The sequence below is a fragment of the Peromyscus maniculatus genome, chromosome 23 (assembly GCF_049852395.1).
Source record: "Peromyscus maniculatus bairdii isolate BWxNUB_F1_BW_parent chromosome 23, HU_Pman_BW_mat_3.1, whole genome shotgun sequence".
Taxonomy (NCBI): Eukaryota; Metazoa; Chordata; class Mammalia; order Rodentia; family Cricetidae; genus Peromyscus; species Peromyscus maniculatus.
Genome location: NC_134874.1, coordinates 10,067,906 through 10,083,424, shown reverse-complemented (window position 1 = coordinate 10,083,424; position 15,519 = coordinate 10,067,906). Strand labels below are relative to the sequence as shown.

Sequence of the window (15,519 nt, the reverse complement as noted above, 5' to 3'; positions counted from 1 at the left end):
TTTCTGAGAGGTAAAAATGTTTCAGATTCATTTCTATATTCTGCACAGTCCTACATAAGATCCATCAATAAGTAAATAAAAGTGGTAATTTCAATATGGAAGATTATTAAACAGTAAAATTGTCTATCTAAAGCTCAAAGAATGCTCTTAGCGCACCCATTCACAGATCAATACTGTAATTTTAAGTGTGGGTGTGGTTAAACAGAATGGGCACCTACACCAGGGGATCCCGGCTAGAGCCCCAATACAATGAGAACCAAACAGATTCCGTACAAATAGATCTGTACATATTTAAGTCATTTAACTTTTTCTTCTTCTTTTTAATGTTTTACCCGGCAGGGATGTGTTTGAACCCCAGGCTCTAGCTGAGCTGAGGTCATGAAGCCTTTCCTGAGGCAACAGGGCAGGTGCCCAGCCCTCCTTTGTTCCGCTCTTCATGAAACCAGCCAACACTATGACAAACATTACCACCAAATGGGCTATTGTTGGCAAATGCTGCTTCCTCCCTCAACAATAAGAATTGTAAGTAATTTGTCCAGGGATGCCATGCAGACATGCTTTTCATTGTAAATATCTACCAGGCTATTTTTTAAAATAAGCTAAAAACACAGTACCTGAAACTCAGCAGAAAAGCCCTGAACTTGCCTCCTTTAGGCTAGCTCTATCTCCGTGAGAATAACATACTTCCTTATGAACAGCAAACAAGGTCAAGATCAACTGTGAAAGAGAAAGTCATCTTAGCGAAGAAACTGAGTTTCACACCTCACTTCCTCAGGTAGGCACTCCAGATATGTCCCAGCAGGACACTGCTGTGTCGCGAAGTAAACCTGCCAAACGTAAGCCTTTCATAGTCAAGGCAGCAAGGCATCTTGATTCCAACCCCAGAAAACTCAGAGTAAAAGTAAACTCTTCAAATGAAAGTACTTTTCATTTGAAGGCAAAGAGGCTGCTAACGACAGCCTGCCGGCTCTGCTCTCCGCTTTAGCACTGTGCGAACACAATCTGCTCTGACACAAAAATACTTCTCCTTATCCCATTTGTATCTCTCTTCTCAGTCAAGCCAGTTCTGCTGTGTGATGAAGTCCAGGCCGCAAGGTGTTCTGCCACCACGAGAGCCTGGCAGCCAGCTCACACTCCGTCCACTACCGTGACAGCAGAGCCCAACTGCACCACCATGTGAGCAATGCAGACCTTCAGTTCAGCCAGAGCTGGGCCTCACGAGGATCATGCGCATTCCCTGAACCACTGCCAAATCACAATGAAAGAGCCAGGGTCAAAACAAGACCCAACCACACAGACAGCACACTCACCAGCACTGAGTTGGTAATAGGTTATGTGGCCCAGAACTTGTGGGAAATTGTTCAAAAGTATTACAGATGAAACTCTAAAGAAAATCGCTGTTCACCTCTCAGCTAGAATGGTATACCTGAATCTCCTCAGGCAGCGCGAGGACACCAGCTCAGTCAGAAAATGCTTAACACAGCTGAACTAACATCCTGAGTTTACAGCGAGTGCCAGACTTGTAGACCAGCTACAACTGCAAGGAAGCCTGTCTGTGTGTCCTCTACAGTCCCCACACTGGAGACCAGCTGTGAAACCCGCAGCTGCTAATGACACTCACAGATGAGTGGATTCAGTCCTCATTCAACTGCAAAAGCATAAGGCAAAATCAAATGGGAACTGACTTACAAATATTTTTCTAACAACTGTGACAGTAAGTCCAGCATGGAGATAGATCCACACGCCATGTCAGCAATCTGTCCTTTAAGCACAGAGACCAGGGAACAAGTGAAGGCAGCCTCAGCACTAGCTCCTGCCTCACCCACACCTTTGCTGCAGGTCTCCGTTGTTCACTATGAGAAGAGACGGGAAGATGAAGTGGAAAGGCAGCCCTCTAATGACCACAGCAGCACCTAGCCCTTCAACAAGATATTTACGCATGCAGACACTAATGCCTATCACACATTCACGTCAAGTTTTTATGGACCCAAAATGACTGTTTTTTCCCCATTCCTGATGTTAACATGGTATGTACTAGTTCCGGGGTTGTTCTAGACTAACTGGGTGTTGCAGGGTTAGGCTTCAGTACCATTAGACGAGTGACAGCACCCGAAATTTCCTCTACACTTCCATCTCCCAACGGGGTCAGCTACCACAAAGATGGGCACTGACAGCACCAGGGATCTTCTGTGGGGACCGTGCTCACCCACCCACAAGACCCCAGCTCCTTCCTTACCCCACTCTATGTCAGGGACGTATGCCCTTTCCTATACAAAGGAACAGTGAGAGCATACACAGTATCATTTGACTGTGCCAGCCAAAGACATGCTTATAAAGCCAAGGCTTGTCCTCTACATGTACCTGTGTCTCTAACGCCTTTCAAATCCAATGATCAAATAAGCAATTCTTTCTTGAATTAGGCCTTTAGCTCTGGTAACACAGTTTCCCAATTTTCCACATTCATATACTTAAGTTGGCCTCCCCAAATAAGAGCTACAATTTTATTAGGCAATTTTATTATGGCCTCCTAATGCACAACAACCCCAACTAAACCTTAAAGTTTGCTATGGACAAACAAGCTTTTGAAAGAACAAAAAACAGTTGTTTTGGTAGAAACCAGTGGGCAGGGGAGAGGGTCAAACATGGTAATATTCAAAACTGCCAGGCAAACACAGTCCTCCCCAAAATCATTCACACTCATACATGAAATAGAGTTTACCTATTGCCAATTGACATCTAATGTGTTCTGAAGACAACACTTCATTAAAATAAACTTGACAAGCTGGAGAGATGGCTCAGCAGCTCAGAGTGCCTGCTGCTCTTGCAAAGGTCCCCAGTGCCCATATCAGGCAGCCCACAAATACCTGGGACTCTTCCTAAGAGCTCCAAGGCCTCAGGCCTCCTCAGGCACCTGCACTCATGTGCACAAACCCACATAAAGAGACAAGCACACATATAATTAAAAATGATAGAAATGATTTTTAAAGGATTTTTACTTGGGTTCACTGTATATAAATAGGGTTTTCATGTCAGTGCAAAAAAATTAGACCATGAGCTGGGCGGTAGTGGCGCATGCCTTTAATGCCAGCACTCGGGAGGCAGAAGCAGGCGGATCTCTGTGAGTTCGAGGCCAGCCTAGGCTACAGAGCGAGTTCCAAGAAAGGTACAAAGCTACACAGAAAAACCCTGTCTCAAAAAAACAAAACAAAAAACAAACAACAAAAAAAATTAGATCATAATACTTCGGCTTACCAAAAATAACACCCAAATCAAAACATTGACTTTTCCCTAAAGCAATAATCTTTATAACTTTGCCAACTGCTTAATTTTTATATCAGCAAAACATGAGTCTTCCCTTCACAAGGTTCTATCTTACTATGATCTTAGTATAAATGTCTCATTTTTCTTAAAAAAAAAAAAAAGAAGAAAGAAAAAAAACCAATTACATGCTTCAGTAAGTTGCCTGCAGTAACACGCTGATGTTATTTACAATAGAAAAGTTAGATTTCAGCTTGTTCTCTCAATTTCAAGCACATTTAGCTTAATAATTCTAGTTCACTGAATCTCTTTCCATTCTTCTTATGAAAGAATTTGAGTCAATATCTTTCCATCATTTCACAATAAGAATTTGTTACTCATTAAAGTCTTTAAATGTCAAGTCTGCTAAGGATGTATTATTTATTAAGTCAAATATTTAAGTGAGCATGTATGTTTACACAGAGAGTCATCATGCAGTTATTACTACTTCATAGCTTTGGCAAACTAATTCAGAACAAAATATAGGAAATTAGAATAGCAGTAAAAATATGTTTTAAGCCAGGGACAATGACAGCTATCTTTAATCCCAGCTCTCGGTATCCCTGTGAGGCCAGGGCCATCCTGGTCTCCCCCTCTCATATATTCTTAGTAGTGCTCTGAGCAGAGCCCAGGGTGTGCAACTCTCTGACTTGCCTTTTAAACTCTGCCCTCCTCTAACTGGACTCCGGCAGGCAGGAGCACTCAGACAGCCAGAAGAGGTGACTGCGCACATGCCGTAGATACCGCTCTGACACGTGGCAGCAGTCATGACTCTACTTAGAGGGCACAACAATCAAGCCAGTGTCCTCTTCACACCCTAACTGGGGTTCGTAGGAAACAAGGAGAAGGGGCCAGCGGGATGACTGAGCAGGTGAAAGGACTTGCCATGCATGCAAGCCTCAAGATCTGCATCCAAGCCTCAGAACCCACAGTGGGAGGAGAGGACTTCCAAAAGTTGTCCTGAGTCTACATGTCCAGAGTGGCACATGCAAGCCCCCGACGATGCACATCCATACACAAATAGAAACATTTGTGGAAATTCCAGTAAACTTCCTATGAGCATGTTATCTTTGCTACTGTGATGTTTTTGTTATTCCCTACTTCCCCACCCAAACATTAAAATTAGAAAATATAATTTTGTCAACTTGAAAGCAGACTTTAATATTTGGCAGTAGCAAGCACTAACTGCTACACAGAACAGAATCAATTATTTAGAAAATGCCAAAACATAATTCTCCTCTATGAGCTCGCAGTTGTCAGCACAGTAGCAACAGCCAACAGCCACGGCTATAGATTAACTGCTGTGTGTGCTAGCTCAGGGCTTTATTAACTTTAGCCTCATAATCCAATTGACAGGGAGGGAACTAAGACAATGATCAGTTAAATAAACTGACCAAAGACTCCCAGCTGTTAAGTGACTACACAGGCACTGGAAGCCAAGCAATCCAGGGCCGCACGACGCCCCCACGGCTCTGAGCGTATCCTCCTCATCTTCCCTCACACCGCTCGCTCCAGATACTGCAGGCATTCTAAGTGCAATGGTACAAATTCCACCTGTGTCCTAGAGACGTCCTCTCACTCTGTGAGGCTCCTTTACTAATGCAGACAGACACATGTGCACCGAGGCAGGCAGCGTGGCACTTGCTGTGTCTGTCAGCAGGGTGCTGTAAAGTGTAACACTATGACAGGAAAACTAAAACATAACCAAAAAGCACAACAGTGCTTCAATATCCCTGTGAAGTCACAACAGCGCTACCCTGCGCCGAAGATTCACATCTGTTAGCAGGACTCTGCTAAAGCTTATTTTACCTAAAATAAAGTAACTCTTACATACCCTGGAAAAGGAAGTGTTGAATACTCCCAACCCTCTGCTGCTTGCTTTCCCGACCACTCTACATGCCACCTTCACTGCCATTAGTCACTCACTTTTCTAATTGAGTTTCAAATATTTCCCAATACATGAGGCACAGAACAGAACTCTTTCGGCTACTTACACATGCAAAAGTGGACAGTTTGTGTGACTGGCTCTAATAACATTCCCAACATTCAGCACACTGAACGACGGGGACACTCAAGGACGTCACAGCTGCTCAGCACGGGAACACTCTTCCCAGTTTTCCAAAGGAAAGAGTGTAAAAACAAGCTGCCATTCCCCTGGGGAGGGAAGCAACCCATCGGGAAGGGAAGGACGAGGGCGCTGAGACAGAACAGCCACCTCACGTGTACACGCGAACAACGACAACTCCTCCAGCTGCTCATCTGTCCTTCCGTGTGCTCATTCCGTTTGTCCTGACGGTCTGGTTTAAGGGCAGTGCTTTCACAGGTACTGGTGGTGCACACTTTGAATCCCAACACTTGGGAGGTAAAGGAAGGCAGATCTCTGAGTTTGGGGCCAGCCTGGTCTACATTACTACTTCCAAGTCAGCCAGAGCTACAAAGTGAGAACTTGATGGGGGGATGGGGAGGTAGTGTTTTTACGGTTTAAAAAAAAAATAAACAAAAAAACAACTATTTAGAAATAAGTCAATCTTTGCTTAATTCTTTACCAAAAAAAAAAAAATATCAAAGCAATGAACTACATGTGAGATGTGAAGTAGCCTAGGGAAGGTGAACAGCCCACCTTTCAGCTCAGTGGCTAGCCAAGTCATCTCCAAGAACAGCACTCACTCTGCTGTCAGGAACAAACAACTCCATGATTAGGTAGGTTTGCTTTCCAAATTGTTGTAAAATGAATCAAGAGATCCGTCCATAAGGAGGAACAAAAGATGAAAATCCAGAATATTCACCAAAAATAAAGGAGGAGGTGGGAGATGACTGGGCAGTTAGAGGTACTTGCCACTAAGCGAAGCTACCTGAGTTGAAGCTTTAGGGCACTCATGGTGGAAGGACAGACAGACAGAGTGAGCTCCCAAAAGTTGTCCTCTGAGCTCCACAACTATGCCCCGGTGCACATGTCCACTCACAATAGTTCAATAGACCTATCAATCAATCAATGTTGCTTTAAAATATTTTTAAAAATTAAAAACTAAGAAAAATTAAAGAAAACTATATTCAACCACCCATAAAAATTTAAACTAATGCAATATTTTGATATTCAAACAAACACAAAGTAATAAGGATCACCTAGAAGCTCTCTTAGAGACTTGAAGAACCAAGACAGAGGTGGTGTAAGATCTAACTTCACCTCCATCATGTATTGATTACGACAGGTGCTGAGACGCCAGGTTCTGAGATGAATGTAAGCTCTGTGGTTCTGCTTGCGGAGCCCACCAGTAAGCAGTCTCACCTAGAGTCTGTTCACAGAACAGACACCCTAGCAGCAGGAGCCCAGGAGCTAGCTCAATTAGTCCACTGTGCTGTACTGCCCCCTAGCTGCTGTGGCAGGAGACGCCACCAACGAAAAAACAAGGCTGCCAACAAGTTGCAAAAGAATTTGGCAGGAAATCCTTTAGGCAAATTTGGAACCTTAAAAACAGACCCACAAGAATACATTCAAGTTTGTTTTATGTCTTCCTGTAATAAATAATAAAAACATAAACTAACAAAACATCTCATCAATGCCTGCAGTTTTTCACCCACAAATTAACTAGAGTAGTTAGGTTACAAGGCCTGCAGGAGCCCAGGTCAGGAGGGCCAGCACTCTTCACTGCCATGGGGGCCAGCCACGCGTGGTGAGCACTCTGCACCACAGCCCTCGGGGGCCCAAGGGCAGCTCGAGCAGCACCAAGGCCTGGCTCAAAAACAAAACAAAAGCTGGAATCTCCCGTGACGTAGGAAATTCTGTAGGATATAAACCAGAAACTGTTGGCTAAAGTGAAGATGTCTGTCAGAACTCAGAAGCTACTGACAATGTTTTCTGCTACTGTAAATGTATGGTAAATATAAAAAGTAGTTTAGACTAACAAATATCTTGTATTAATTCAATGTTTCCAGGTGTCAGATGCAAACTGAAGTCAAAAATTAGTAAGTTAAAAATTAGCATTTCTGGAATCCATGAAAAATGACTCGAGGAAAATAGTCTGAGACACTTTATAGAAAACTACCTTTCTCTAAAACACGACTGGAGGTCAATTAGTGATTTGTCCAATGAAGGTTCTGTTTTCAATTGGCCAACCAAGAGCTCAGCTGGCAAAGTGCAAGGGGGAAAAGTTCTGTTCATATAGCTGTTTTCCTAATTACTCACAATTCACTATTATTTAGATACAGTGGCCATAGGCTGTCTCCACCCCAACACAGCAGGCTGTGTACACAATGCTTTAACAGTAGCAATCTCAGAGACCAGAAGGACAAGGTGACAAACACCTGTATCCAAGCATGCAAGAAGCTGAACCAGAAGAAGTGCTCAAGTGTAAGGTCACATGGTGACTTCCTTTCTTTAAACAAAAAAATAATTTTAAAGTGATCTGACAAGATTCTAATTGTCAGCATGACCTGGGGAAGAACAAGAGACTTTAGGGGAACGGAAACGTAGGGACAGATGCAGGGAGAAAGAAAAGTGACTCTTGGCAAAAGTATTGTTTACTGAATACTTAGGATCTGTTTTAAGCAACTCTTAAACCTTTTCAAAATTTACCATTGTTCAAAAACATATGATGTAAATAACTGTTAAGGAAAAACAAAATCCTTACCCTGCAGTTCATGATGTATTACTCCCACTAGGTTGGGCTCATCTCCCCACCAGAATATCCAGAGCTCTTTGCAATCTGGCTTGACGTCACGACGCCACACACATAGCAGGTTGGCTTGCAGACATCGGATGAAACTTAACAGGATTGGATCATCTTGGGCTGGGGCTGAAATTATGGGTCCACAGTCCCCGTGCCCTCCAAAATTGTACCTACGCCATTTGATTCCTGTGAGTTCAGCCTGGAAAACAAGAAATTTGCAATAGTTTTGATTTTTCTTTTTACTTATAGGCCACTAAGAACAAGTTCCCACAGAAAGGAAAGCTGATAAAATAAGCATTTATACTGAATTTCACACTGTAAGATTTCTTTAAATAAAGAATACACATCAGCCCTTCTGGGTTTGGGGACAGGGGTGTGGAAATAATTTCTATCAAGACTTCTACATAGCTAATCATGTTAAATACCAAAATAAAACAAACTGGCAATCATTATGTGCTGTTGAAACAATTTTCATTTGCCTAACCATTTACTATAAAGTACCCATATTTTTTAAAAACTATTTTCAATTATTACTCCCTATTCAATTCACAAATTATACTTATTTTAAAACCAAATAAGAGGCTAGAGAGATTACTCAGCAGTTAAGAGAACTGGCTGCTCTTAAAAAGAACCAAGGTTGGATTCCCAGCACCCACATGGTGGCTTACAACCCTCCTTAACTCCAATCCCTGGAGAACCAGTGTCCTCTTTGTATCCACAGGCATAGGACACACCCAGTAACATACATACATGCAGGCAAGACTCTTATATACATTTTTAAAACTTTTTAAATTTTTAATGCAAATAAATAAAAAAAGTAAGATTTAAAAATAAGTGGCCAGGTGTGGTGGCGCACACCTTTGATCCCAGCACTCAAGAGGCAGAGACACATGGATCTTTGTGAGTTTGAGGCCAGCCTGGTCTATATTCCAGGACAACTAGAGTTACATAGAAGGACTCTCTCAAAAAACAGGGGTGGGGGGGGGGGGTAGGGGAATGGGGGAGAGTTGACCATTCCTAACACAAAAATCTAACGTTGAAAATCTTTCTAAATGCACACTTGGAAGTGTTCAAGACTTCACATCTTCACATTAGGAATGGCAAGCCCCTGAATTATATGCCAACAGTCCCAAATCTGGAGATCTACAATGAGAAACATCTGGTTCCAAGGACTGGGAACAAGAGTTTCTCCGCCTGTAGAAGTCATTGTTTCTGCCAAGGAATTTTTCCCGCTCCCCCACCTCGGCAGCTAGTTCAAGAGGTGAGAGTTTTTACCGGGGCGGCACAGCACCCAGGTCCTCAGGGAAGCAGCTGCTACCCAAACCGATCTGTGTCACTTAACATGCAGCACGGAGCCCCGCCTCCTTAGCAGGCCTCTGCTGCGGTCGGTCGGTCGGGCCTTTTGGTTTTCAAACACATTTAACACTCGGGAACTTTAAACAACAAGCAGAGGCTGTGCTGCTGCCCATCCCACACATTTCTACTTTCAGATTTCCTGAAGTTGGGGTCTGACCAACTGAACATCAAAGACACGTCTACACAAAGGAGAGCAGGATTCCTGACTAAAGTAGCTACAAACTGGAACCATGGACTGGACAGGGCAAAGCTGAGCAACCATGGCCCTGTACCCAACAGCCATGTGTCCCCAACAGTACCCTTCATTTCCTCCCACAAAGTCAGTCATTTTTATGTAATTTTTTTTTCATCAGAGAAGCACCCAGGGCAGGAAAGTAGCATCTCCTCTGCTACACAACAGGGACTCATCGGATACTCACACGGCCGACTGACATTCACGGGGTTATACACACAGTTCTTTATCCCAAAAAACAGCAACTCAAAAGAAAGGTTACAAAAGCAATAACCACGCTACTACTGTCGTAAGCTCAGATACCTACCTGTGACAGACATATGGACAGCTAATCTTTTTTTTAAGAGGTTTTTTTTTTTTCCTAACTCTGGGGGTGCGGGAGAGGCACATGGGCGAGCCTGTGCTTGAGACAGGGTCTTACCACGTAGCCCTCGCTGGCCTTGAACTCACTATGTAGGCCAGGCTAGCCTCTAATACACAAAGACCCACCTGCCTCCTAAGTACTGGGACTACAGGTATGGGACACCATACCTGGAATATTTCTCCCTAAGCAGCACGGTCTCTCACCACTGCAGACTGACTATCACCACGGCTGCTCTCATCGGCTCACTGCTATGCCCACACCCTGGTCTAGTTTTCTGTTCAAGTTCCTCTGTTTCGTCTAATAAAGTAATGTCTCTGTGCTCTAGTCAGAAAGCCTCAAATTAATTTCTAAGTAAATGTCAAAGAAGGAGACAAAATAAAAACAAAATAGTTCAAATCGGAAAAGATACGGAGAATACTCATCACTTAAGCCAAGAGCACTGTTTTGTGTCCAAGAACCCAGGGCGGGAAGAGAAGGGAAACATCAAACAACAATAATACCAATCACTATGATGACAGTGACCGTGCTCCAAGTGTTAGGAAATTAAGACACATTAGAGGTTTGTGGACTGGCTGAGTCTGTCCCCAGGAAAGCCACGCACAGCGACTCACTTGCATCTACAGCATCCTCACAGTTCAGCAGGCAAACGCTGGCTGATCCCCAAAGGTTCCCTAACCCTGGCCCTGGCACTAAGCTCCTGTGTCTCTGCTCTGGTGGAAAGGGAAGCCACTGTCGCCCGCTGTGCTCTTTACAAAGCTGTCCGACCAGCAGTGTAGTGTCAGTGCTGCATAGCGCGATCACACACTCTGTAACCAGTTCAGCCAAAGGGACCGAGAAACTTCCAATGATTTTAAAACACTGAGTTCCTTTGCTTTAAAGCCAAAATTAAGTATTATACCAGTCTTTATTGAAAAGCATTAACAATGAAGAACCAATTTGCTATAAATCTTGAGTTAGTGTCTGTCCAGAGGAAAGTTGAAGTTACCCAAACACTTTGTTGAAAGGGGAAATAAAAACCCCTCCCTGCTCCCTAGGAGTAGAGAGAGGCCAGCTCTGCTCACCAGCCAGGGAGTGTTCTGCCTCCTCAGTCCTGAAGCAACGGAGCAAAATGAAGCAACCTCAGGAAGGAAACAAAACAAACCTTCCCCTAGGGAGGGTGGCAGGAATACTATCACAAACGGAGATTAAAAATGTCCCATCTACTTAAAACGCACAGTTGAGTGCAGTGGCACACACCTGCAATTCCAACACTGGAGAAACTGAGGCAGGAGGATCACAAGTTTGGGGCTAGCCCATGATATACAGCAAGACTATCAGAAAGTCTCAAAAAAAAAAAAAAAAAAAAAAAAAAAGGTCAACTCCACTCTAAGTTCTGGTTTCCCTACCTTTTTTTTTTTTTAAAAGATTTTTGTGTGTATGACTGCCTTGTGTGTATGACTGCCTTGCCTGCGTGTACCGAAGTGCACTGCCTACAAGCCTATGGAAACCAGAGCAGACACAGGTTCCCCTAGAACTGGAGGGATAAACAGTTCTGAACCACCACGTGGTGCAGGGCACCTGGATCACACGGGTCAGCAAGTGCTCCTAACTGCTAAGACAACTCTCCAGCCCCTCCTCCCTCCCTCCCTCCTCTCTTTCTTCATCTGTCATTTAGTATTAGTTTACTGTGTGGGAATGCTTAGGGAAGGCAAAGAACAACCACTACAGGAGCAGCTCTCTCCCTCCACCCACAGGAGTCCTAGGGATTCAACTAGGTTCTTGGGCTCAGCGACTTTTACCCGCTGAGCTATCTCGCTGGCCCTGTTTTCCCTGTTTCTAACAAATGCATAAATCTAGAGCTCAGATATGTCTATCTAATGATTTATTTCCAACTCTGAATCAGCACTGAGCCTAGTGGCACAGTGCAGCTCTGTGGAAGCAGGAACTCTGGGCCGAGAGCTGGAAACAGTGCCGGCTGAGAACACTCACTGAGCATATGTGGCCAGAGGTTCACCTCTCACTCTCCCAAAAACATTTTTTGAAGCAAACCTCTCAAGTATTTCTATATTCAAATTATCCTAAATATGCATTTATGTCAAAAAGAATAAACAAGTGCATAATTATATATAAGTTCTAAAAATACAAGTTTAAAAGATAAAATTTTAATATTCAAGGAGCAAAAGAGTTTGAGCCACCACCAGCTTCATGGTGTACTAAGTAACACTGGTCACATGAGTTCTTCCCACATGGCTCTAGCCTTTCAACCACACAACTAAAGAAGTTAAGACTCATAACAGTTAAATAATTCATCCATAACCATAAACCTGGCAAATGAAAGGTCCCAAACATAGCTGGATCTAAATTACAACTGAATTTGAAACATAAATTCTTTCCATTCTGCCCTGCTCCTTTATAGGGCTAATGTTAAAAATTAGCCCTGGAGGATTACAATATCACACAAAGAAACCGTCATGGGCTCAATTTAGCAATGACTAGAGCTCACGGCCATGCTCTCTAATTTAAGTAAGTCCACGGCTCTTTCGGGGTAGTCTTCCTGGGACAATAAAAACAACTTAGTCCTAAGAGTGGCTGCCATCTCCAGAGTCAGGAGACGCAATCCGTACTGCCACGGGCATCTCCACGTCATTACTGGACCGTCCACACAATCCTTCTTGGAGGATATGTAGTTTTTGGAAAGAAACTACCTACTCTATCTAACAGGAGGGGATGGAGGAAAGTTATTCGACAGTGGCTGGCATCTGTCAGACAGGCAGGCAGGGTGCTCTGAAAGATGAACTGATCTGGCAGGAACTACCAGCATGAAGAGAAGGCCACTACAGTCAGTTTACAACAATGCTAAATAAGTAAATTAAAACAGAATCAAAGCAAATGCTCTTCCTAACACCTTATTCAGGACGTAAAGAGATCGTTCACTGATTCTTAGTCTTACTCCTTAGGTACAGTGTGTAGAAATAACTCTTGCTTTTCACACTAGATGGTTCATGGCCAACACCATAAATGTACAACATGGCCCCAGAGTTCAAACTAGATTCAGTGGTCTTAAAGAGAATAAAACCTATCGAGGTCCCGGGAAGACTGAAGGAGATTTGGCATCCAGAGCGGCAGCAGTAAGAAATGCAGTTGTGGGCCTGCTTTCTCCACAATGCACTCCATGATGTTAGGAAGCCTCCTCCACCCCAGGGTGTCTCAGCTTTAGGAGCTATAAAAGCTGACCTACATACTATAAATGAGCTCAAGTCTCCTGCCCCAAACTAATTACATCTCACTCACAAAGGCAACTTGACACAACCTTAGAACCATCAGTGACAAATATTTCCAGAAGATTCTCAGATTTAGGAAACATACTGTGCTAAGGTAGAGGTAGAGCTCAGTGGTCCAGCACTTGCCTAGCACATGCAAGGCCATGGTGGAGGGAGCGGACTCACTTCTTACCGCCAACCTAAGTGCCCTAGAAAATCTCCAGTGTGCCTTTGCCCTCTTCCTCCTGTGACAGAATTACAGCTGTAGCAGACTAGGAAAAGACAGTAAACATATTAAATCACCTCAGATCAAACCCAGGAAGGAAAAAGAAATGGCACATATAAGGGAAAGCTTCTGTGTAAGCACAACTAACTAATCAACTCCAGGCAAAAATGGCGAGTATCACACACATCTGCTTTTGCTCTCTGTAAACACACTAAGCGCCAGTGAAGGGTCTGCTCCTTTGGGCTGTTTTCTCCTTTAAATAGAAAGTCATAACAGTAGGTGGAACAAGAAAGAGCATCTGGGTTTCAAAAGCTGTGAAGCCAGTGCTCAGAAAGGACAGAGACGTGGGCCTGAGTGAGCAGCCCCAGGGACAGGCACTGGCAAGAGTGCTCTTAGCCTTAGGAGCTGTAGACAGGAGCATCTGAGAGGGTGAGAAGAGGAGGAACACAATAAGCAACAGGTGAAGAAGCCTGCTCACCAGGCCAAGAGACCCAGATACGCACACTGCACACTGCCAGCTGCTGGCCCTTCTGCATCCCAGCAAAGAACAGGAAGAAAATTCTCCGAAGACAATAAAGCAGAAGCAATGGAGAAGGCAAGGCAATGAAGGAGACGGGGGCTATGGAGGGGACGGGGGCTATGGAGGGGGGGCTATGGAGGGGGGGCTATGAAGGGGACAGGGGCTATGGAGGGGACGGGGGCTATGGAGGGGACGGGGGCTATGGAGGGGGGCTATGGAGGAGACGGGGGCTATGGAGGGGACGGGGGCTATGGAGGGGACGGGGGCTATGGAGGAGGGGGGCTATGGAGGGGGGCTATGGAGGAGATGGGGGCAATAGAGGAGATGGGGGCTATGGAGGGGATGGGAGCTATGGAGGGGACGGGGGCTATGGAGGGGATGGGGGCTATGGAGGAGACGGGGGCTATGGAGGGGATGGGGGCTATGGAGGGGGGCAATGGAGGAGATGGGGGCTATGGAGGGGATGGGAGCTATGGAGGGGACGGGGGCTATGGAGGGGACGGGGGCTATGGAGGAGAGGGGGGCTATGGAGGAGACGGGGGCTTTGGAGGGGACGGGGGCTATGGAGGAGACGGGGGCTATGGAGGAGACGGGGGCAATGGGGGTGCTGAAGGAAAAGAGATTAAAAGAAAACTCAGGCCGGGCGGTGGTGGCGCACGCCTTTAATCCCAGCACTCGGGAGGCAGAGCCAGGTGGATCTCTGTGAGTTCGAGGCCAGCCTGGACTACCAAGTGAGTCCCAGGAAAGGCGCAAAGCTACACAGAGAAACCCTGTCTCAAAAAACCAAAAAAAAAAAAAAAAGAAAGAAAAAAAGAAAACTCAGTAAAATACATGGAAGATAAAGTTCAGGAACTCACACAAAAAAATAGACAAAATAAAAACTGGGCAGGAAGGGACAGATGGAAATTAAATTAATCAACAAACACGAGGCTCCTAGAGGTGAGGCCAGAGCTCAATGGCAGAGTACTTGCCCAGTGACCATATGGCCTTGGGTTCCACTATGGAAATAAAAGCTCTCAGAAAAATAAAACAATGAGGAATTAACTAATACAACAATGTGTGGAAACTTCTTTCCAAAATATTGAAATACTAGATGAAAAGAGCTCTCTAAGCATTTAAAAGAGACTCAAAATGGTCCCCTCAACTTTGGTGTGCAGACAGCATCCCTGGCCTCCATGAGTAAGAGGTCAAGTGCCGCCGTGCCTCCCAGTGTCTCAGACCAATTGGGGAGGACGACAGCAAGAGTACATAGACTCCTGAACAGAACCACCAACCAGTGCGGGGGACACAGCAAACACTCAGTTCTTCTCCAGTGCACACAGGGTGTGCGCCACAAAGGAGGGAGAAGTTAGACGGGGAGAGCAACAGAAGGCTCCAAGCACAGGGATGACAGCTCCAGGCTAAGCATCAATCACGGGTGCTCTTACACACACACTCTAAGGATCTGTCACTCGTATTGGTTTAACAAAACGCTGAGGAGCCAGGCAGGAAGTCAAGATGGAGCGACCAGACTAGGATAATTCTGGAAAGAGGAAAAGGAGAGACGGGGTTGCCAGCCAGATGCAGAGGTAGCAAGATGAGAATGCCAAACTGAGAAAAAGGTACCAAGCCACGTGAC

The 15,519-nt window shown here is 44.8% G+C and overlaps 1 protein-coding gene across 6 annotated transcripts in view; it reads right to left on the bottom strand.

Moving 5' to 3' along the window:
- The window catches only part of Med13l (mediator complex subunit 13L), a 230,795-nt gene that overhangs the window by 184,121 nt on the left and 31,155 nt on the right, over positions 1 to 15,519 (bottom strand). For 5 of the 6 annotated variants that reach the window (XM_076561227.1, XM_015997298.2, XM_076561225.1 and 2 more), the window contains exon 2: positions 7,926 to 8,163. In XM_076561227.1, coding sequence (XP_076417342.1) covers positions 7,926 to 8,163 — 238 coding nt within the window. Of the gene's footprint in view, positions 1 to 7,925; positions 8,164 to 15,519 lie in introns of those variants that run through there. The other variant, XM_006970799.4, reaches the window with a different exon arrangement.